Genomic DNA, 26,009 nt, shown 5'->3' with positions numbered 1-26,009 from the left:
TTAAAATATTTTGCTTACTTGTAATAAAAATGTACAACTCCGGATAATAGGTCACTATTAGATTACAAAACACTTTCTGTTCCCAAGAAAGAACTTTTAATAAGTTTTAAGGATATACTTTGATCATTATGTTTGTACATGTAGGTGTATATTCCCCCTCACTTTGCCAGTTTTGCCAGTTAAAAGTTCGCTTGACTATCCTTTCGATCAAAAACAGATAAATAATAATCAGAGCCATGCTGTTATCAAATGTTCACCTATGTTTATATTTTTAAAATTATTCTCAAATGTAAAGAGGGGTCTCATTTTCAAGTTCATGCAGTAATATGTGTATTATTAAAAAGATGACTATGAGCTTTATTTCTTAAATATAGATCCCACAGATATGCTTTCAGTTAGAAAGTTTCTTGACACACACACAATGCATATTTTTACAAAAACAGACTAAGCACTGTGATTGAGAAGTTTCTATAAAAAACTAAATTATAAAAATATTCTTTACACTTTTAATTAGTTTAAACTTTAAAAGCAAATTGAGAGAGGAGCTATTGGGGGGGAAGCTACTTTCTTTTCATAGTTTTGGGCAACAGTAGTCAATCTACCGAGTCACGAAAAATTACATTGGTGGTACATATAAAAATTATATTGCAGGGTATATGAAGCAATTGGTAAATAAATTTAACTGAATACAAATACATCATTGAGAACTTTTTTCAGAAAATTTTTAAATATGAAATTTTATTAAATTCTAGAGAGATTATTTTTAGAACAATTTCAAACAGAGCCAAAAATATTACTATTTGTTATTAACAAGGTTAAAAAAAAACAAGGTTAGGTCTCATTAAATGTTTCCTTTTTTATTTATTTATTTATTTTTTTTTAATTGCGTAAAGTTTTTAAAGTTCCTATGTGTTATACTCCATGTTTTAATTTTAATTTATAAATGATTAATGCTACTTGATTTTTCAACTAATTATTTGGTAACTACAGAGTTGATTTCAGTTTATTATACTTGCTTTGACAGTAAAGTTTGTTCTGTATTTAAAAAAGTCTTCCTGATTATTAATATTATCTAATGCTAGTTTTTAAGCAATTAGTTTATTGATCGATTTAACTTTTGGGTCAGCATGTTATCTCAAATAGGGTCACACTGCCCAAAAGGTTTGAACACCACTAGTCTAGGGTAAAACAGCAATCATTAAATTTATAAGTAGAAATATTTATCAAGCACACAAAAATATGGAAGTTGTATTAAATATATGAACTAAATAAATATCTCAGTAACTTTGATTTTTTATTCTAACCATATGAAACTTTCCTTGCTCAACAGGTTGGCACGTTTTTATAAAATTCTATATTTTATTTTAAAATTTTAATTAGGACTGTAGGATAAGAATTAATATATATTTTTTTTTTAAATAAAACCTGTAGTCACCTTTTCTGAACATCTTGTAATGAATTAATTGCAAGGAAAGTGCACAACTTCTTTCTCCTCAATTATGTATAATTATTAAATATCAATGAAAATGAAAAACTGCTGGTGATAAAGGAATTTAGGTAATAAATAGTGCTTGGAACTTTAGCCTAGATTTTCTATTATTTTTCAGACTAAGATATTACTAGAAGAAAAACATACATGGGTAAAGTTACAAAATTATTTTTTTCAATAATTAAAAATAGTTGTCACCATTAATTTTAAAAATTGATAGCACGTATAATTTGAGGAATGGGTAATATAGAGTACTTTCGATTATCTAGGTGTGGATGGCCATGCACACACACTCAGCACAAGTCTGAGCATATTAAAAAACTGCTGAATTGTATCTTAGGTTTAGTTTTAGCAATTACCTTGCAATTTGTTCTGCATATGCATGAATGTAATATGTAGTTATAATGAATTTGAGACAATAACTGAAGTTTTATGCCACAAAGGTAAAATTCTTCGAAAATATTGATCAGGAAAACGTAGTTCAATGGTGATTTGACTGAGCTGGGCAAATGTTACAAAAAAAGAAGAGGCATAAAATCATAATGAAAATACAAGCAAAGATAGTAATTATATTAGTCTTAAAACAGAGATAACTTCTGTTAAAATTTGATTGGACTTGATTGACCAAAGGGGAACCAAATACAGTAATAAAACAGCACTATGAAGAGAGAATGAAATAAATAATAAATTATGCTATGAAATTTGACAAATATTTTCAAAAACAAAGTAAAATTACTGGTTTTTTTTTTAAAGAAATAAACACACGATATGCATCAAAATTGATAGTTTAGATTATCCCATGTTTTTCAATTACCCATGACTTGCTTCCCTGCCGTTAGCTCAGATAATTGAAATTACACTGTAAAATATAAATGTCTAGTGATTATTTAAAAGGATACTTTTTTTTAAGATATCTGGGAGATTTTGAGAAATTCATTTGTAGAATTGTATTTATTACATTAAAAAGTCACAAGACTGACTGTCAATTACTAATTACTTTAAGTTGAAACGCTTCACATGAGTGGCGTGTGGCTGCAAAATGTTCGATCAAATAAACAAGATTTAATTTTTTCATGTTGCTAAGCAACGAAGAGGTATCAGGTTTCTGAGAGTGTTGGACATATATTATGTAGAAATAATTTTCGAACATACACATGAGAAAACAGTAAACAGTCAAAGACTTCACCAAACATGCATTTGTGCCCATATTCTACACCAATGGCTTGCACAGTACACACATATGCACCCATAGCCACATCAATGGTTTTTGCAAAAGGCATATATGCGCCCATAGTAGTCAAAGGGTTAAAATGAGTTCTTTAGATGATGTATTGAAATGTCAGTAGGCCAGTGTCAAGCAGAGGTCATTCAAAGAATGTTTCAAATGGTAATATCAAAATTATGGTTCTATTTTCAAACTACAGATACCATTATTAACCCATTCAGTATGGGTGTGTCATATGTGCATCAGCAGTGAACATTACCTCACGGCTATGTGTGCCATATTTGAATCGCCATTTAATTCACTCTACTGGGCGTACCACATTTGACTTTTTAGAAAGAACGTTTAATTAATATTTTTTGTTGCCACTAGATGTAGCTGTATGCCTGTTATGGGGAAATATATCGAAAGTTAAGTATGTTTTCCTTCATTTCTACTATGCAATGATTTTTGTTTTTGGTACGGAATGAGAGTGAGGTTCGTGGATGGGTGTTGAGCAATTAACGGAGTCATTTGATATAAACAAATGCACTTGCTCTCGCTGCATTGAGGTATTTTTTATTTTTATTTTTGCGATATAGAGGGATAGACGTTCTATCATTAGCGATTTTTTTTTTATTACTCTTAGATTTTTCGTGCTTTGAGATGAATATTTTTAATCCTCAGTGAAACCTATCTTTTTTTTAATGGCAAACAAAAGCAGTATCTAAATGTAGAATATACACAATCCCTAATTCGTTGTTAGTGTTGAGTAATGTAATGGCTCTTACTGCGTCATTGCTCTGGAATACTTGTAATGTAATTTATTAATTTTTCTTATTTTTATTTTATTTTTTTATGGGTTATAGTGGAGTAGATGTTCGATCATTAGAGACTTTTTTTATTACTCTTTGAGTTTTCAGGCATTGAGACGAGCTTGGCGAAAGGTTTTTTTTTTTTAAATGCCAAATGAAAGCACTATCTGACCATAGAACATATACAAATGCTAAATGAGTCAAATTTGCTGAGTAAAATAGCAGCAGATATTATATTCCTGTGACTAATGCAACGTTGGACTTTGCATACACCCATGTTTCAAAGAATATCATACACTGTCTCATTTTGAAACATTGCTTACTTTTCATTGTTTGCTCATTGAATTTTTATGAAAGATAGTTTTAATATTTTAAAATTTTAATTGTGTGTTGTGTTAAATAAAATCTGCGATTGTTTGGTTATTTTTACATATTTATTTATTTGTGGGATAAGGGGAAAATTATATTATTTTAGAATGAGTATTTTATAAAATTTTTAAGGAAAATATAATAATAAAGGCTTAAAATTAATTCTGACGATTACCTGAATGTTCTTCTCAAAATGTACAGAAAATTGGATGACTAATTTAAGTTATATGATTTTTTTCCAAAGTTAGGCTTAGCAGCGTAAATTGCCCATCCCCACAGGACAACGCATCAGAGATTCTTGATGAGTTTTCATCTGGAGAGAACTTGGGGCCCATTTCATCCTTCCAATATGAGGAAATCGACCAATCTGGTGTGAGTGGAATCCTTGTGTGGAGAGGCACCATTTTGGATAGCCATACACTTTGCACAGAAATTATAAGAAGTTTTTATGATGAGTTGTTGAAGAGACCTTTATTTTTATAAAGAATAATTCCAAGTCACAAAGAGCTGAACTGATTGACAGTTTTCTGGATGTGTCATGGTACGGCCACCAAAGTCGCCAGACTACATAATAGAATATGTTTGGGATTCTCTAGAAAGAGCCATTGCACAATATCAAGACTCATTAACCATATAATAGAATATGTCTGAGATTCTCTAGAAAGAGCCATTGCACAATGTCAAGACTCATTAACCACTTGCGCTAAAAAGACGTGCCAGGCACGTCGAGATGCTTTTGTCTCAAACCGCGAGCGATGTAAACACCACGTTGATAGGCATTTATTGTAAAAATGAAAGTAACGTAGTGCACACGTCGCCTAACGAGATTGTTTATTTCTCGAGTTACAGCTCTGGATTGCACTCGCAGATGCGGAGTGGCGTTAATGAGACATTTTACCGCTTGTTATATTGTAGTGCACAGCACCACAACCGTGAAGTTTAGTCATACCACAAGTGGTTAAAATCCTCACTTTTAGGATAATGAAATTATTGCCACAAGCTTATGATCAACAATCTCATTTACAATAGGGCTTCATGTGAGGGATGAAAGTTAGACATGGTGGTCTCACACCTTCTTAGCTAGACCATTTTGCAAATATGAATGTCATGCTTTGGCTGTCTATGATTTCATTTGCATATAAAAAGAAATATTTACCTTCTGTTTGTTGTACTATATTATTATTCTCGGAGTATTGGGCATCTGTGTACAAAATTTCATTATACTAAAACAATTATTTTTTAAGATAACTTTTAATGCTTGTAACCTTAATTTTGGATACCAGTATACTATATCAGTTTTCTAATGTACTCTTATGTGATTAGAGCTTTCATAATTTTATCATAATACATTAGACTAAATAAAAAATTTATTTTTTAAACTAATACAAAAAATTGCCTAGTGACTAAATAAATTGGTTGATCTAAGCTACACATTTTCTAAACTACTGTTTTAGATTGCATTTTAGATAGTAAAACATCTATAATCCGCTTTGTTAGGGATGGAATTAAATTTATATGTGTGTCAGCACACTTAACAACACATGTTTCAAAGTTCTTTTTAAAGCCACTAAGTTCAGCTTCTGTTGTAGATGGTGTAATTTTATCTCTGATTTCATCTTGACATTGCATAACACATCGTTGGATACGATCCTGAAAAGAATAGGTTGGTAATTGTAATATTATGTCATTCTTTTATATATAAAAAAAAAAAAAAAATGTGCATTAGCCAAATAGAAAACATAAGTAAATTATCAGATAATAATCTACAATAAAAATAGAGAATTGAAATATTGTGAAGTGCACTACGGAGTCTACTTACTCCATACATGCTTTCATTTTTGCTTTAGTTTAATTGTAAAAGACTACTACTGCAGCTTAGTTAGTTTCAGAAGAGTAAAATAAATATTAGTTATTTTTAGTCATGCTGCTGCATTTTTACTTCTGCTAACAGCAAAGTACGACTTCTTTGCAATTTATTTCCTTACTGACACTAAAGCCAAGAGCCATTTCAAAATGGCAGCACATGCATAATTTCATAAAACTGCAATCAATAAAATTAAAAGAGAAAAAAAAAAGAAAAATTGGTAATAAATTGAATTGGTTACTTTTCAAGAAATTTTTCTGGACTACATCTACGTATGTACACAACAATTTGCTTTCACTAACAAAGACATCATAGAATTACACACAACCCAACAATAATAAGTAAAGCAAATAGCTGCTATGAATGAAACATGGCTATTTTCAAACCAATTTCCAACTTGCATTATAACACTTTGCTTGCAATTTTTCACACTGCATTTCCTAAAATTCAATCATTTAAGAAAAAAATGTAAATGCATGCAATCCAAACTATTGGACGCAGAATGTAACAATTCTGAAGAAATATAATTCTTTTCTTTTCCATCAGCCAACAAAAAAACTCTGCATTATGATTCAATAAAAATATATATATATACTAAATTATAAAAAGAAACACTAATCATAATAATGATAGTTGAATTTCAAATCTGCAGGTCTACACGTATTTAAACAGATGTGCAAAATACCTGGATTACCACATAACTATTTTGGGGACTAACTGTGTTACCTCATGAATATTTTTGTACGACTTTTCGGTGGGGGTGCAAATTGTTAGAAAGTGTCAAATATTTTTTAACTACATATAAGTAGATAAGATATTGACATCAGAAAAATCTGTAATTAAATCTTTCCATCTTTTGCATCTTGTTATATTTTACTTGAAGAGAATTATCATTCATGAGGCTTGGTGAATTATCACAGCTGTAGCCAATTTTAACACAGAAGATCTTAGCAAACTGCCAGCTCTAAAAGTATGGCTGATCTTGAGTCAGAAGATTTTTTATTATTTTCCAAACTGTAAAAGTACACTTTTTATAATGTGATAGATTTAATTAATTAATAATTTTTATAATGTGCTAGACATGTAATTTTTAAGTTAATACATTACATTTAAATAATTTTATTGCCATTTCATTTTTAGTAATATATTATATATATTACTAAAAATGTATTTAGTAATATATATATATATTTTAGTAATACTTAATATAAATTATAATGCATTTGACTGATAATTCTTTAAACAGTTATATGATTACTCAAGTTCATAAAAGATATTTTTAATGCCATATATACTGTAGCTTTATGAGTTACACAATTAATGCATATGTGTGCTACCCTGATGCTTTTAATGAAGTCAAGGCATTGTCAAGCCTTAAAATATGGAAAACCGGAAGATTCTTGCTCAAAACCAGGATGTTTTCATCATTTTAGCAAAGCCATTTCAACTCCAAATTTAAGTAAATTCAAATACTTAAATTTGGAGTTGAAATCAGATAATCAGAAAATACCAAATAAAAGATGATTCTGGTTACTGAAGTACTTATAATATGATTTTAATGTAAAATTTGTTGACATTTAATTAGATATTTGAAATTTTATATTATTTGACTAATTTCATTTTGTAAATTTCTTACACTTTTACAGAAAAAATCCTCAGTAAGAAAAGAAAGCTTATTTATCCAATATATATAATAAATAATCCTTATAAATATGATATAAAAATAAAATTAACAACTGATGTATATAGCATTGTGTGGCTTACCATATATTATGTAAATCATAACGATATAAAAATACAGCCCCCGTTGCTTTTTAAACTCATTGGTTAATAAACGCAATTGTTTATTACATTCAAATTTCCAAGAACCAAACCAAATAATTATTAATCAATACAAAAATTGCCATTTATTAAACTCATCTCCACCACTTATTGAACTCAGACTGGCAAAAGACTGATTCTTCGGTGCCATAATATCCTACTTGACCTGTCAAAACGTATAGTTCATCCACTTAATGTATTGGTAATGTCATGGTTTTATTGTTGGTTATGTAGTGCTTCAATAAAATCCATTTGAATATTTTTTTAACACTTTCCCTGTACACTGTTTCCAGAGTTCTAAATCTGTACTGGATTTCACAGCGTCACAATTTCCTTATCTTGAGGTTAATAAAAACATTTCCCTGTGGAAGAAAGACCGTAAATGAGCGAGAGTTCTTTCTCAAATACCAGCTGATAGGAGATGGAAATGCAACTTCTAGATCCATTTTTTAATATTACTACATTCAAAATCTTCCCTTTGGGATAGTCAAATTATATTCAAAGAGATAAAACAATTTCATAAAATGTCTCCTAGCATTACCATACATTAAGTCTTTGGAAAGGAGATGGTAATTGTGGGCTGAAAAAAAAGTACGGAAAGCACTGTTCATGCTTGTAATCACCAAGTGGCAGATAGACTAAACAGACAAAGAGCAATTTTACCTAGAAATGTAAATTTTGAAATTTGAATAAATCATGAAAGAAGCATTTTCTTAATTTGTTGTGAGTTTAAGTTATAACATGTCAAAAGGCCAATAAAAGACTTACACCTGAAAGCAAAGGATAAATTGTTTGAAGATTTTAATGCTTATAACTACACCCAATCAAAAACTGCATTTAAATTGGAAATTTTGCAAACAGCATTGTGTAATTTACTTTAAGAAGGAATTACTTAATGAAGAACTAATAAAAAATGCAAATTTCTCAAGCACAAAAAAGCTAGAAAATCAAAGATGTTGAAATTGCTTTTCGAACGTGGTTTCAAACTATAAACGCACTTCTAATTCCAGAGTTCCCCAACCAAATTCTCTAAATGCTAGAAAAGAAATGAATATCAACTGACAGATGGCTCATAAGTTAAAGAAATAATGCTTTATCCATATACAGCATGAATTTTTTGAACAGTATAACTAACATTTTTTTTTTTTTTCTTTTTTTAAAATAAAAGAGCATATTATGAAATGAATTTGGGGGTTCTTTATTCTTAATGCTCTACTAATGCAAAGATTATCTAGAATTAATTATGAAACAAGAGTAGAGAAAATTGTATTTAAACATTTGCTTCAGTCATAGTAATTATGTATCAGCAGTAACAAAATAATTAGACAAATACATGCTTTAATTTAAAAACCTGCAAAATTTTCTGGAAGACTAACGACACTATGCTTACAAATAAATTAATTATCAGATTAGACAGTGATACATAAAGTAATTTAAATACATTTTTTTTATACAAATGAAATCTATACATTCGTATGATGCAAAACTAACAAATAACGCAATTAGAATCTAGTTTTCTTTAAAAAAAATTCATTTACATATGCAGTTATGAATTTACAACAGCCAACTAAAATTTTAAGATATTTACTGATACCTGGTAATTTGTCAATTCATTTTGAAGAAATGTTTGAGCTTCAGTCAATGTAGAACTACAAGATTCAATACATTGATGAACTTCTTGCATTGATGAAGAAGAGTTATCACAGCATTTGGCAGCACATTTGTGCATATTTCCCTAAAATAAAATAATGTTTTCTGCATAAGCTATAAAAAATAATGAGAATTAAGTTAAACACATCATGAAAAATCAGAATTAATAAATAAAAACATAAAAAGCACGTCAGTATTATTCGTGAAATTTGAAAAATGTTTTTAAAATTTTTAACAAAGGAAATATGCATAACTGTTATATAAGAAATCACAAAATTTAATTTTTTATGCTTCATATTTGTAAGAACATGAATTCTGAACACTGATATTTGTAAGACTGGCTTGATTTCTCTTTCACTGAATAAGCTGGCTATACAGTTTCTGTATCTTTTCTAGTGTAATGTGAATACAACCTTCTGCATCAGAAGTCCTCCACAAAAGCACTTTTCTGAAGAGCAAACAGCTATACAATTCTTACATGCTTTGCCATTATAAAGAACATCATTTATTCATTAAAAATTATACTATACTCCCAGTATCAATACTGATGATAAATCAAAAACTGGCAATTTCTTTCTTTAAATTATTTAAATGGATTAAAATGTATTAAACGTTGCAAACAACCATTGCTTCATAAAACACCTTCACTATTTAAAATCTTTAGGAACAGACTTTGAAAGAAATTGCTATTTTTTTTTTAACCAGAAATGGAAATTCTGTTAATAACCAAATTTTAAATTTATGGCATTCCTTATTTCTTAACGTTGCAGATACATTTTGTTTAAACTTGGTTACATATGAATACATTTAACTGTTAACTATATCAAGTATGATAACACTAATAATCAAGAGAAACACCAAAAAGCCGTTACATTACGACCACCTTGCTAATAACATGTAGGACCACCTTTAGCCCTCAAAACTGCCAGCACCGAGTGTGGCATTGACTCCACAAGGTGCTGATACATAGCCTGAAGTATATGGTACCAAGCATGCACCAACTTGCAATTCCCACACACTGCAAGGGAGTAGTGTGGCAGCACAAATTTGGTTTTCCAGGTAGGACTACAAATGCTCTATTGGATTAATGTCAGGTGAATTTGGAGGCCAAGATATGACTTGAAAGCCACTGGAATTTTCCTCAAACCACTCCCTGGTGATTCGGCCCTTATGACATGGTACAGTATCCTGTTGGTGAACACGATCTCTCACCGGAAATACTGTTGTCATGAATGGTTCAATCTCATCTGCAATAATGTTCACGTAGCACACAGAAGTCAGCGATTGTTCTATGCAGATTATGGGTCTTAATGTGCTCCATGAAAACATTACCCACACCATAATACCCCCGCCATCAGCTTATCTCCGTCCAACTGTGCATCTGGGAGCCAGGATTTCGTTTGGAAATCTGCATCATGCCCGTCGATGTAATGGACCAGAAAACATGATTCGTCAGCCATGCAACTTTCTTCCATTTTTCTAATGTCTAATTTTAATGCTTCTTGACATACTGCAGACACTACTGGCGATGATGTGCCGGATGAGTGCAGGGACATGCTTCGGCCTCCGACTGTGTAGGCCCACACGCAGCAATGTACGATGCACAGTACGCTGAAAAACACTGTCTGGGTAACTACTGTTTTAGCTCTTGGGTCATGGCGAACAATGTGTAACAATCTCCACCCTCCTCTGGAATCAATGCACCGTCAGCAATACACTGGTGGCCGGTAACTTGTGTCACCATCCATACACCACTTTTGATATGTGCTTTCAACAACTGCACGTGAACATCCCAATAAATGCACAGTTTCTGATATTCATGCTCCCAGTCACCGAGCCATGACAATTTGACCTTTATCGAAGTCTGGTAAATCAGCTTCTTTCCCCATTACATAACTAATCACGCTACATTTGGAAAGACGATGCATAGCCACTTTATATACTCCAACATTAGTTGTGCACACGCAGTGGTTTTGTTCCTGGGCTGTCCCATTGTTATAGATGGAGGGTGGTTATAATGTAATGGCTCTTCTGTGTACATACATAAAGAAGCAATATCGAAAACAATTTACAGCTATAAAAGTTATTTAAGTTAGTTAAATATGTACAACAAATGCTCATTTTATTTATGGCAACTATAAAACTTTGAAAAGACTACTTTTTTTTTTTTTTTTTTCTAAAGCGTTACAGTGAGTTGAAATATTATTCCATCTATTTTCTTTTTTGTAAAACTACAATGATTTAAAAAAAAAAAAAAAAAAAAAAAAAGTACAAATGTATTTGCACACAATTCTTTGCATAGTCAACTTGTGCTAGTATACAGCAACCTGCTCAAGTATAACAACCCATAAAAAAGTTCCTGCTGACCTTTCATTCAGTACAATGACCATAAAGTATCTGTCTCTCTTTTTTTTTAGTCCTGAAAGGGTTGTCGTAACATATTTTAATTACTTGATGCTGAGAAGACTTCCTTTCAGTTTACTCAATCCCCTTTGTTTTGCTTATTTTTTATATGCTATTAAAATTATTCTGCAAATTAATTACTTTTTTTACTTGCATATTCCCCCCCCCAACTTTTTAATGCAAGGTTCTGAAAGCTTTTTTGAGCATTCATGCAACTTTCCCCTTTCTCAACACTTTTATGAAGCGAGCTTACCTAAATTTTTAAATAAATGCCCTTTTACGTACTGATTATTTTTTTTTTCCCATGGATTTTGAATGCATGGGCTCTGACGGCAGAAGGAATTAAAGTGAAAATTACAAGAAAACAGGGATATCTAATGCTTTGTGGTTCTGAAAAATGAGGGAAGACAGACTGAACAGCACTAAAGGTAATGACAACAGTAATGATGGTGATGACTAGCAACCTATAACAGATAACACAGTTCTAGCAACAATGATTTGAGACCTGGGGAATAGCTATGGATAACAATTAGTGATGAGTCGGTACTACCGAACCGGGTATTTTGTAACGGGTACTTAGTTGTAACAGGTACTGAAAATCGGTACATCCAAGTACCCATTACTTCAGTACCAAAATCGGTACTTTTCGGTATTCGTTACTTCTGTACCGAAACGGGTACTTTTCGGTATTTGTTACTTCTGTACTGAAACAGGCACTTTTCGGTATTTGTTACTTCTGTACCGAAACGGGTACTTTTCGGTATTCGCTACTTTGTAACGAAAATATGCGTCTCTTTTCGGTATTTCGGTATTCGTTACTGGAGGATCGATGACGGTTCAGCTCAACTCGGTTTTCGTACAAGGACAGTAGTATCTGGTTGTAGTCGTGAAATGGTGGTATGCGCTCCTTGTGTCCATGAATGACCTTGAAATAGGGCATGGAATGGCAAACATGAAAGGGGGGAACTTCCGTTCTGTTCATCACGGAGACTAGAGTTTGAGTAGTATAATTAATTGCCTTTGTGTGCGCGGGAGGACGAGTGTGAAATAGTGGAAATTTTTCGAAAGGCCGTTCGTTGTGTGTGTGTGGGGGGGGAATAGTAGCAGTTGGAGTCACTGTCGCCGGCATTGCTCGCTTGTGATTAGTGATTAGAGTCAGTATAGTCAGGAGGGAAAGGGAGGGGAGCGCTAGATGATTTGCAATCCGAACTGTGCATGTTTTGATTTTTCATCGTTTGTAGGAGAAAAACTGCGTAGATCTGAAATGATTGATTTGGTAAGTTGCTGTTGTTGGATTGGTGAATGGAATCAACTACCAACTAGATTACTTCCTTTTCCTCAACATATTTTTAGCATAAATCATGAAAAATATTTTTCGTTTGCTTGCCTTACAGGGCAACGTAAATCATATGATCCTTTTTAAATAAATATGATCCTTTTTTATCCCACTGTACCTACTTCAGAAAATGTCACAGCATCTAGTGGATCACTAAGCCAATCAACATAAAATACAGATGCAATTTTAAACTTTTCTAATGAAAGAACAAAGATAACTGACCCACTTATGATAATTCTTCTCCCTTCTAAAAACAGATTTTCATCTCGCCAAAAACTAAACCCAGGTCACGTGCCTAACGCAGGATTGTCAACGCCTGCTTTACCCCCCAGGACGTGACCACGCTCCTTCGATAGGAAGAGAGGTGAACTTTGACCTGGCAGTCCGAATCTTCTTCTTCTTTTTTTTTTTTTTTTTTCTTTTTTCTTTTTACTTCCTCTGGAGCTTATTTGACGGGGGAAAAACTATCGAATGGAACACCGGAAATTATCCGAACATGTTTATGTAAACATACATGTTCCTCTTTTTTTTTCCTTTGCATTTTTTGCTCTTTCATGCCTGATTAATAGAATCATTAGGCGATATTGCACTTAGTTCCTTCAGTGTGCAAAATCGTTAGCTGCGTATTTCAGTACTCCAAATCGTTACTAGGGTACTTCGGTACTCCAAATCGTTACTAGGGTACTTCGGTATTCCAAATCGTTACTAGGGTACTCCGGTACAGCAAACCGTTACTAGGGTACTTCGGTACAGCAAACCGTTACTCCTGTATTTCGTTACTTCGGTATTCCAAATCGTTACTTTAAATCGGTTTTCGGTACTTTTCAAAGTAACGGTTACTTGAGTAACTTTTCGGTACTCGTTACTCTCGTACCAGGTACAAGAAAGTACCAAAGTTGCCCATCACTAATAACAATAAAAGCAGGCAAGATTCAAGATACAGGGTAGTAGAAATGAAGATGCCTTATTAGATATTTTAACGTTAATATTACTACATATACTTAATGGAATATAGGGTTCTTTTAAATAAATAGTATTCTTACAGTTATAGGTAGTTAATCCATGAACATTCATTTGTTATGCTTTTACTATAAGCACATCCTTTAGAAATTAAATTATTTACATAATTTCCCCCTCTTGATTTCAGTATAATAAAATTGGTAAAAAATGGGGGGGGACGGGAGAATGCATGAGTAATTATAATATTGGATTTTCATACAATAATGATACATTTATCATTTAACAGAGAAGCTTTGCAGATTTTTCTTTCAAAATTCATAATTAGGAAATCAATGTACACTGCTCAAAAAATGGGGGGAGGAGACAGTTCTGTATCTCCCATTCTACTGGGCCGATTGACAAAATTCAAACTGCGTTTTTCATGTCTCGAAAGCGCGACTTAGGATATATATTAGATTTATATATAGCACTATTCTAACATAGGTATTTTGACACAAAATCGGACTTTTTCTGAAATAACATAGCAATTTTTTTACATATTTCGATTCTACAACTCAAATTAAACCTAAATATGAAATTTTTTTTAATTTGGAGCGAAATTTACGGAGAAATTCACAAATTTATGTTGGCACTTTTTTTTCAGTTTGCGCCAAGAATAGTTTACTTGGCGAACTTCTTAATATATGGCAACCTAGTTTCCTTTCCCGTGAGAGGAAAAAAAGTCACCATTGTTCCTTTTTTCCAAATAGTATTCATTACATTATATTTTTAATTATAACTTATTATTTTAAGTAATTTTTTCTTTTTCAAATTTCATTTTAAGTGTTTGATTTTTTTTTTTTTTTTTCCCCCCGAATAACTGTTTTAAAAATTTCTATTTACCTATTTGAACTGCATAAATAAAGGTGCAGCGTTTATTTTTTATCAAATAGTTTTCTTTATATATATTTTTTGTCATAGTTATTATTTTAGGTAATTTTTAAATCTTTATACTTTTATTTTAATTGTTTGTGTTGCATTGTCTCTTCAGATAATTGTTTTAAAATTTTCTATTTATTCCTTCGAACTGAGCATTTTAAATATACTTATTAATATAAATTTTCCAGAATTTGATTTTATTTATTTGAATTGCGTTTCTTTCGGAAGAATACTTTGTAACCCAGACTACGAAGTGTTTGAAAACTGCATATATTAAAAGAGAAAATACAGTAAAGCACAATTAACATGCCTTTCAATGTTCCGTTCAGAAAAGATATATATAAATAAGAGAGATGTATAACCGACATTTTAACTTAGGATGACTTGCATACACTGCTTTAAACAGTTTTATCATTGTGCCCATTGCTTTACACAATTTTATCCTACATTTGGTTTCTTAAAATGTTATTCATATTTTAGTCAAATATTTTATTTTTGAAATCGCAAGAATCAAATATCATAAGATTGAAAAGTTTTAAATTAAAAAAAATACGAAAACTAAATTTTACGAAAAAATTTATTTTTCTTCTCTGTTTCTTTAAGCATTCTAAAAGTATATTGAAAAGTATCCAACTTTTCGAAACATTTTGGTATTTCTGACAATCATTTTAAATAAAGTTATCGCCTTCCATTTCATAAAGGCCCACAAACGGCCGAGCGGTAAAGTTGCTGAACACTGGTAGTTCACTCCGGGGTTCGAACCCCGGTAAATGGGCTGGTTGCATGTGCGTTTTTGTGGATTTTCTCATGTGTATCGTGTATGACAGCTGGTTTCCCTTAGAAAGTTCTTCACGAAGTATTTCGTCAGAGCCTTTATCAGTCTTTAGAGGCTAAACATTTTGAAAGTATGAGATGAAAGGAAAGACTGGTTTCATCAAGAGGTTTTGGTTTATTTAATTATGACAAAGCACACAAGGGCTATCTGCCTAAGGGGAGGGATGCCTTCGTGGATGACTTTGTAAGGGAAACTGGCTCACATACACGTTACACATGGGGAAAACCACGAAAACGCCCATGCAGCCAGCCCGTTCGCGGGATTCGAACCTCGGACCGAACTACCAGTGTTCAACGACTTTACCGCTTGGCCGCTGTTTCATCAGGAGGGAAGAAAAAAAAACGCTTTTAGGTGACATCCACATACAATACTGGATAAACTCCTGAATCTTCAAATAATTCGACTGAGAAAATCATGGGATTCTCCATTTATGATACGATATGATGTTCTATAACGTAACTTAAATTTATACAACCATATAGTCTAAAAGCAGTCGCTCTTCACTTTAATCTGCAATGATATCGTTTTTGCATCCAACTTTTTGAAACATCTTGGTATGTCCGACACAAGAAAATTAAGATTTTTCGATTGCTAGACTTCCATAAATTTTGCATTCTTGTCAATTTTTTAAAATATCAATTACATGAATTGCATTTCAGCAGAAGACAGCTTTTCATTTTCTAGTCATTTTTACTATAAATAAAGTTTAAAGCAAAGTCCAAAGGATAAATATTTTAATTAAAAGATTTTTGCTAAATGACAAAGTAATAAAACAGTCCAGAAGGGTTTATTCTGTACCACCGAGTGACCCGATTCTTATATCGGCTGAAACAATCTAAATCATACTAAAGATCATGATTTTTTATACAATCTATAACGGAAGAGAAAAATTAGCTTTTTAAAACATTCTTTCTAAGAGAATTAATATAAAAGATTTTATTTATATATATATTTTTAAAGCTGGGACTTGAACCAAACTGTCAAACTTTTAAAGTTTAATTTACATGGTGGTTATAATTAAAGTTCCAATTTGAAATGGTCATAAAAGGAAAACTACCGGACCAAATGTTATCAAACTTGGGAATCGTGTAAAGGAGGTTATGGGAATTTATTTTCCGCGGGGGGGAACAGTTCAAAAACTCACCACCAGGGAAAAATAGCACTGTACACAATATTGTTAAATGAAATAAGACACGAAAACATCTGTTTAAAATGTGTTTAATATTTTCCAAAATGTGTTACAAATCATGTTCAATGTAGCGTCCAGCATTTTCCGAAAGCAAGTTAAATCCTTTTACTGCATTCTCAACAGCAGCTCTTAGCATATCAGGAGGAATGTTACGGACATGTCAGTGTATCACATTTTTCATTTCTGTCAAATTGTTTAGATTATCACCATAAACAATGCTTTCGAGATAACCCCATAGCCAAAAGTCACAGAGGTTGAGGTCTGGTGGGAAGAGGGTAAGTGTTGGCCTATAAGACGTTCATTCATGAAATGTTGCCTAAGTAACTGTGCAACACATGTGAGGTGGGGCCCAGCCCTGCATAGAAATCGTAAAATGCCACGTTACTGCAGTTCATGTATCACGAAACATTTTAACATTGACTCTAAATGAGCTGCAATCACAGTGGTCCAGCTGTCGACTGCTCTTCAGAGAGAAATGGTTCAGTTATGAAACTAGCTGTCATTCCACACCAGACGGTGTGGAATGACTCCTATGCAATCGAATGCAGTAGGAGAATGCAATGGAACTAGATAGATAATATGAGGGATTTCTTTGGCCCAAATCGATTAAAAGCGTTTTGAATCAGTATCTTCATGTTTTAGTGCCGAATTCAGGCTTCAAAAATTACAAATTACACATTTTCTAATCACTAATTTGTGGGTTTCACAGACGAATTTCTCACTTACACGGATGGCGCACTCGACTTTTATCAAATTTAACGCCTTTAAATGGTAATTTGCCTACTTCGCAGTTTCTTAAGGGTATACAACATATTAAACCCGCGTAACAAAAGGTTAAGTTAGATTCTGACCCATATTTCGTTTAACAATATTGCATACAGCGGCATTTCCCCACAGGTGGTGATGTTTCGAACTTATTTTTTTTCGCGGAAAATAAATTCCCATGACCTCCTTTACACGATTACCAAGTTTGATAACATTTGATCCAGTAGTTTTCCTTTTATGACCGTTTCAATGTGGAACTTTAATTATAACCACTCTGTATATTATTAAATTTTAATTTGAAGCTATGCGTTACATGTATACCATGCGTAAATTTTTCGCTTTTATGGAAAAATAAAGAATCGAAGCAAATATACTTAGGATAATGGACCAAAACTGAAAAAATTTCCCCTCCCTCCGAAAATAAATATTGAAACTTCGACCTTGAATTTATTGGCTTATCGAAATATTTAATTTGACTTATCTCCTAAGTCCTAGTTCCTACAATAATTCCGTCAAAAATTCCGAATTACTTAAGCTGAAGTAAAAGATTTAGTATATATTCACTGTATGTTGATAAAGTAATCAGAGTATAATAAGAATAGATTATAGAATTTATGCTGATGCAACTTTTTGTCTGACTGCACAACATGTAATAGAAGAGAAGGCTTGTAGAGATCTGTTTTTGGCATGCCTCCAAAAGTAGATGTCATACCTTTTTTTTCTCTTCAATGTCAAAAAACTTTCCTTTAAGAGACAACTTTAGTTTTTGGGAAAGAAAAAAAAAATCACAAGAAGACAAATTTGAAGAACATGCAGGACGATTGAGTACACATACTTATTTTCGGAACACAAGCAGTTCTCCGACTGGTTATTGAATAATGAAAAGATGCATTGTCATGCAATACAAAACATTTGGAATATGTTTTCTGACTGAAAACGTAAGATTAAAAGTCATCTGCTTAATTCACAGCCATTTACAAGTCAAGTCAACTACTTGGGCAATTGCAGAATCATTTTGATCCTAAGCTTGTAAGACAAACCTAATATCACTGGATTTAAACACTTCTTTAATCTTCCGAGAATGTTCCTTCTTTAGCTCATATTCCAAGAATATTAAGTGAATACAATTATTGCAAAAGAAACTGAATATTCATTTGCACTATGACTTGGTAGTTTACTAACGAGTTAACAAAACTTAAATTCTGATTTTTGTGTCTATGAATACAACAATATTTTAAATATTTACAAATAAAATATTAAATTGGAGATTTAATTGGAGCCTCACCAGTTGCCTGGCATTTGAAGATTGTTAAATACTAATTGTTTGTTGCGAAGTCTAACCCAGGCTGCATGGTTGGTTTTCGTAGTTTTCTAGGTTCTCTTTACAAAGGTTCTATATGAAAGCATCTTAATCAAATAGCTCCCATGTTCTTTCTATGTTCAAATAACCAACTAACCTAGTTTAAGCGAGATTTCCAAGTGAAGTTACTAGCAAAACCCAAATACTCATTAAAAATCATGTAGCTTGCCAATCGGGAGTAACATGAAAGATACAGAGCCAATAATTGAATTGTTATGGTACGCTATTTCTAAACATAGATGGTCATTCCTTAATTAAATAGCCCACCAGCGGCCGAGCGGTAAAAACGCTGAACACTGGTAGTTCGGTCTGAGGTTCGAATACCGCGAATGGGCTGGCCGCATGGGCATTATTGTGGTTTTCCCCATGTATAACGTGTATACGAGCCAGTTTACCTTAGAAAGTCCTCCACGTAGGCATCCCTCCCTTTAGGCAGATAGCCTTTGTATGCTTTGCCATAATTAAATAATCCAATCCAATCCTTAATTAAATATAATTGATTTGTAACTTCTACTAGAACTGACGGTAAGAATTGAAGTGCAAATAAATAATATCATGTGCAATCTTGATTAATATAAATCCTTCAGCTGTCTAAGTGCAAATGAACGAGATAAGGTATGTTGATAAGACAATGGCTAGACAGTTATGCTACTGGCACTATCTATTGATGAAACATGAAAACTAAAACATAATTGCCTTAAAGGCTGAAGTTAAAGATGGATTGGAATTAGCGTCGTTAACTAGAACAGAAAGATTTTTATGATAGTGAAATGCCTCTAGAAAATCTAATTTACTAATGGAAGATGTTTTTTGAAAAATTTTGGCTGTAGAAAAATGGAAAGTGTAATTTTCAGACCAACAGTGCTGGGCAACACAGAACTTCTGTGTTTCCTTTTTCCTAACATATACCTTATGTTCTTTAACACTAAATTTTAAGGCTGTTTTAGTTTGACCAATATAAATTAAACCATGCTGGCAAGGAATCTGTAAATACCCCAGGAATTCATATTCGGAATGGATTCCTTAAGTATGGAACCAGGAATTTTATTGATTGGAGAAAAAACAACCTGAAAGTTAATTTCTGTACAATACATGCAATTTTATAGCTAATTGATGGAAAGAAAGGAATGACAAAGGAATTCTTATAATTGCCTAAAACAAGAGTGTGCCTTGATGTACTGAGATGAGAATTTTTTTACTGCTTTGTTAATGTTGGGTGAAAAGCCAATCAATAGCAACTGCTTTTAAATAATTTAGTTTTTGGTCAAGAGCCAGTTTGGAGGAGCAAACGTGAAGTGCATGGAAAACAAAGGAATAAAATGAAGCTAACTTCTGTTTAGTCAGATGACATGATCTGAAATAAGGAGGATAATTTGGAGGCAAACTGATGAAGGTTTACGGTAAACACTAGTACTGAAGTTGTATATATTACGTGTGACCAAAATGTAAAGGAACAGAAGGGAACTGGATGTCTCAAGTTCAAAACTCGAGACTTTTTTTCATATACAGTCAAAAGTCGTTAATTCGGACACCCATAATCCGGACCTCAAAGCTACAAACTTTCTGCGCATGCGCGTAAGACCTTTACCGCTGCGAATTTGAGTGTGCGCATGCGCAAAATACGTTTACGAATGCGCGTTTAATGTATAACGGACGGGATAAGCTAAGCTAAAATTATCTAATTATATATTTCAGTTAATGTTGCAGATTGTGTTGTTCCTTAATCTTCGAATTGGATCCGGATTATTATTTTTTGCAGACTGTTAGAGCAATTTTATAAAAGTAAGCTTGAACTTTCGATTATGTCAAATAGAATTTCCGATATATATTTACTAATATGTAAAGGATATACAAAGCGAAAGTATCTTTCGGAGTCCATTAAACAAAAAGTGGAAGTGCTGCAAAAAATGGATAAAGGCATATCCTTTGGTTATCTAATCTTTAACGTTTGTTTATCTAAACTTTGTTTATCTTTAACGCGGCAAGTTCATCTGTCAGCACTATCCTTATCTTAAGGGCAGATGTTTTTATTTTATTTGGCTTACTCAATGTAGTATTTCATCTCGATGTACTCCGTCTTTGATATGATTTAAATCAAATGCCTCGTCATTATAATTCGCTTCCGATAGCAAAGAAAGTAACAGAGGTTATTGAAAACGAAAAAATTTCGATTGACAAATTAGTGGGTATTCTCGACACAGCAATTATAGGACTTGAACAGCGGAACTTTGTAACTGAAGAAATTATGTCTGTTTATAGAATTAAGGAGAATGTATTATCACATAAAAAACGAAGCAACTTAAACAACTTACATTGAAAGAAATGTTTAATAAAGTAAACAAATAAATATTAAGCTTTTTTTTTTTTTTTGTAAATTTTGATACCCTTTAGATCATAATTGTTCTTTATTTCGTAAATTACGGTTTCATATTTTTAATTTTATAATTTCTGCATGCCATTTTAGCAGATTTAAACTGATGATCTATAATCCAGAAAAATCGATAATCCGGAATCGCCGAAGTCCCGACGAGTCCGGATTAACGACTTTTGACTGTATTACAAACGTGACTAAACAGTGAACAATGACAAAATTTCTAATCTGCACATGGTTTACATTTTTTCAGCTCAAAAAGTTTGTAGCGCTAAATGAACAATTTTCCTTTGCTTAAATTTCCAATATGTTTGCTATTTTCAATTTGGCATCAACAAAAAAAGATGTTACAGTTTTTTCACAACAGGGGGGGGGGGGGAATTAACATTCTCAAAGAATTTGTGAAAACAGCCATTATATGCCACTGTATGTTGAAAAAGAAACCATTTGGAGATGCAATGTTAAGGAGTTGCAAGAAGAAAGATGTTAGCATCATGAACTAATTCAGAAGTTAAAAAATATCTTATGCTACTGTGGTATCGTTAGAGTGAAGAACTGACTTCAGTCCAATCATGTGAAAAGCAACTAAGCATGGAAGAGACAGCTATTATAGACTGGAATAATTACTTGTGGGAATACATTCTATATAGATGACAATTACAAATATAATTTTGAAAAGGTCTATTGATCTTAAATCATACACACATTTTTTGCTTATTATAGTCTGTTTAATTAATATGTCATCCCTGCTTTTGTTATATTGTTTGCTATGTGCTAGTATTTATCTTTAAATCATTCAAGTCTTTTACATTATATATTGCCATTTGGCAAATTACTTTTCAGGCCTTCCCATGTAAATTAACAGTAATTGTTTCCTCACATTATGCTTCAGTTTTGTAAAAAAGGTAGGAGGCCTGAACTTCCGTCCTTGCAGCATCATGAATTATCTATACATTGGAGACCTGTACTCTGGTTCTTGCTGTACTGTGAATAAAGCATGAATTATCAGCAGGAAAGTAACTCATAAAATTACTTAAATAAATGATATTAAAAAATGCTTAGAGTAACTTTAATAAGTATAATATCTAGGGGGAATGCTAACAACATGTTCTTGAAATAGAAATATGCAGAAAAGTACTGAAAGCCAGTTAGAAACATTTTAGTCTTATATTGAAAATGAAAAAATATAGCACCAGACATATTAAGTACGCATAAAAATCAGTATATGGAAAATGAACATGTCAAGTTATTGGACACACCCTGCAACGGCAATTAGAAATCTTCCTGCTATCCTTATCCTACTTTGTATTACACAATAATTATACATGACTTTTATTTTTTTAATTCTGAAATAAATATAAATCCTTTTTGAAACCAAAAAGATGTATTAATAATTTATTGTTCTCTGTTATAAACGAACTTCTTCACTGAAGTAAAACCGTGCAGTCAAATACTGAATGTCTATAAAGGCATTTTATTAAAATACAGGTGAAACACTTGAATTTAAAAATATTCATATCCTGCAACATGAAAAATTTTATGCACTAACACAATTAAGTTTTATGAATCTAATTAAAAATATGTTTCTTTGCGACAAGCCTGTATTCTTTTTTAACAGATAAGGATGCAGCATTCCTTTCCAAAATAATACTGCTTGTTCTCGATGCACAGAACTTACATTAAAAATTTACTTAAATGTTTGTAACAAATTAGCTATAGTCAAACAATCAATACAGTAGAAGTCCAGAAATCCACAAAGCTTGGGACCAGAGGTTGTGCTGATTTCAGGACAGAAAAGATAAATCATAATATTCAGACTAAAAGTGCAAAATAAATAAGGCATATTAGATACATTTAATTAAATTATTATATACATTATTGCAATAACTTATTATATGCATTAAATTATTATTACATATATAAATTGATTATATTCATTGTATTACGTACACACAGCATCGAGGTTTGACGATTTCACCTCATGCAAAGATTTCCGGTTTCGGTGTTAGAATCACTGTTGCTGTAAAATTTCAAAGCTTTTCTTTATTTTTCTGTATGTCACACACAATCGTGTCACAATTCCATACGATCTTGCTATAAACCGAGGAGTAGCACCTGCGTCCATCTTTTGCAGAATTTGCACTTTTTGCATTACCATCAATGCAATGTTAAATGTGTTTACATTTAACATGTAAATGTGTTTACATTTTTCAATGTTGCAAGCAGTAAAATCATGAGTGCATTTCTTATCTGTAATTGTATAAAAGGGGCTGAAATTTAAAATATTCTTAATTTATCCACAAAATATCCGGATAAAAAAAGCAGCACTAAATAATCTCATGAAATAACAAAGTTCAGAAAATACAGCAACGTGAATCGTGAACTTGAAAGAAGAGTTTGAGTGAATCGTCTACTTTCTTACCTCGATGCAGATTAGAGGGGGGAAAAACTTTTATCATGATGTCAATAATTTGGTATTTCCGTTATGGCTCATTATTATTCATTAATTATGACGGCATTATTCGTTAGGTATTTTTTCTTCGATATTTCGTACTCAATGTTATGGTTTCCGGAACCTATAAACTGAATGTTTATATTTTGAGAGGGAATGCGGATTTTCAGTATTTGTCTGTAATACTCAATTTACATTCATGTACCTAAATGTATGTACAGTGGGTTAAATGATCATACTACCTAACAAAGGAAATGCTTGACAATTTTAGCTGGACAAAATGAACACAGGAGGTAATAAACATACAAATCTAATGAAACTTTCAATTCAATATGCCTTTTACACAAAATATACAACAAAAACATAAATTTGCATATCAAATAAGTATCGGCAAAGTTCTAACAGTTATGTAAATTTTGTTATGTTGAGGTCACATATTTAAACTGATAAGAATCCCTGTAAGTATAAAGTCTGCAGTATTACTTCAAAACTTTTAAAATGCTATTTTGCTAATACTGTGATAAAATGGCTTCGAAGTTGAAGGAGTTAGATGTTAATATTAAAAACATGATTATTCAGCTCAGAAATGAGGGTTTAACTTATTGTGTTATAGGAATACAACTAAACATAAGTTTATTTACTGTTAGAAGTGTTGCAAAAACGTTCAAAGACACAGGATCGATGGAAAATAAGATTAGAAGTGGACGGCATTGAATATTTTCTGCAAGGAAAAATGTGGCATTATCAAAGAGGTTAAGAAAAACCCTAAAATAAGTGCACCCCAGTTAGCCAAAGATGTTGCTAATACTTTGCATAAAATTTTTAATGTACAGACTATACGGAATGTTTGATATGTTTGATATGGAGGAAATTACAGAAGGGCAGATAGAAAAAAACCTTTCATTTTAGAAATAAACAGGAGAAAGAGATTAGATTTGCAAAATCTCATGTTAATTTATCTGACGAATTTTGGAACACAGTTATTTTGTCTGACAAATCAAAGTTTAATATTTTCGAGAGTGATGGATGACAATATGTGGGAAAAAAGGCCTAACACCGAACTGGAAAAACTATATTTAATACTGACTCAGTGGCATAGCTAGGGTGGGGCAAGAGGGGATATCTGTCCCCGGGCGCAGCATCCAAGGGGTGCCAAATTGATGCTACGAAATTTTTTAATGAAATGTTTTCTATTCTTGGCACACAAAGGGGCGCAAATTCTTCAGTTCTCCCTGGGTGCTGGAAACTCTAGCTACGCCTCTGTACTGACTGTAAAACATGTTGGAGAAGCATCATAGTTTAGGGCTGTATGGCAGCAAAGGGAGTTGGTAACCTGTGTTTCACTGAGGATACATACATTGACATATTACGTCATAACATAAAATTCAGTGCCCAAACTTGGCTTAGGAACATCGTTTGTGTTTCAACAAGACAATGACCCTAAGGATACAGAGAACATCACCTGGTAATAGTTACTCAAAAAGACACTGCCTCAATCGTCTGACATAAATCCAATTGATAATTTATGGCACAAATTTAACCTAGAAGTCATAAAACATAAAATTTCATGCAAAGATGGACTTAAGCATATACTCTTGCAAGAATGGCACAAAATTTCCAACAGGACTTTATTTTTCTCTATGACAAAAGATTACAAGCTGTTATAAATGCAAAAGGTGTGAATTAAATTTTGTTCCCACATTTTGCTGTATGATCTTGCTAATATTTTTTTGACATGCAAATTTACATTTCGTTGTATATTTTGCGTAAAAGGCATATTTAAAACGAATGTTTCCTTAGATTTGTGTTTTCAAATCATTTCATTATGTCCTGCTAAAATTGTCAAGCACTTCCATTTCTCTCACTTTTGTTAACAGTAAAATAAAAGTTGGTTGGTTTACAGCGGTCAAAATGACCGCTACCGAAGATAAACGTCCGCGATTGTTGTTTTTAACACGGTAGGAAAATTAAAACTTTAAACTAAGCAAAGAAAAGGCATAAACCTTTTGACATTCAAAATGCCAAGAAAAATACCTGCATATTTCTCATACATGACCTATCAATTTCTTCAAGCATTGAGTTTATAGCCTCTTTAACACGTGCACTTGCCAATTCCGCCATTGTTTTTAATTCGGTACTCTTTTTTTTTTTTTTTATTATGAAAATATGGTTACAGTTAGCAATTTGTTCTCCTCGGTACAGATGTTGTTA

At 32.2% G+C, this 26,009-nt stretch overlaps 1 protein-coding gene across 1 annotated transcript; it reads right to left on the bottom strand.

The window, feature by feature from the left end:
* Nucleotides 1–5,223: 5,223 nt before the first annotated feature.
* Nucleotides 5,224–25,981, bottom strand: LOC118193618 (TIM double twin CX3C motif protein-like). The gene is made up of 3 exons (XM_035364733.2): nucleotides 25,833–25,981; nucleotides 9,154–9,294; nucleotides 5,224–5,524 (listed from the first exon to the last, which is right to left on the bottom strand). Exons 1-3 carry the CDS (start codon nucleotides 25,917–25,919, stop codon nucleotides 5,312–5,314), a joined length of 441 nt encoding a protein of 146 aa, XP_035220624.1. The 5' UTR covers nucleotides 25,920–25,981; the 3' UTR covers nucleotides 5,224–5,311.
* Nucleotides 25,982–26,009: the final 28 nt, after the last annotated feature.

Source organism: Stegodyphus dumicola, chromosome 3 (assembly GCF_044657685.1).
Source record: "Stegodyphus dumicola isolate Sdum_Otavi_A_Nest chromosome 3, ASM4465768v1".
Lineage (NCBI taxonomy): Eukaryota > Metazoa > Arthropoda > Arachnida > Araneae > Eresidae > Stegodyphus > Stegodyphus dumicola.
Note: the sequence above shows the minus strand (reverse complement) of the source record. Positions and strands in the feature narration are given on the sequence as shown.

Bases quoted from the DNA above. Each gene is read 5' to 3' on its own strand.
- LOC118193618 (XM_035364733.2), bottom strand. From the start codon at position 25,919: ATGGCGGAATTGGCAAGTGCACGTGTTAAAGAGGCTATAAACTCAATG. The intron at 9,295-25,832 runs GTATTTTTCTTG...ATTTTATTTTAG, and splicing joins CATGTATGAGAAATATGCAG to GGAAATATGCACAAATGTGC. The intron at 5,525-9,153 runs GTATCAGTAAAT...TATTCTTTTCAG, and splicing joins ATGAATTGACAAATTACCAG to GATCGTATCCAACGATGTGT.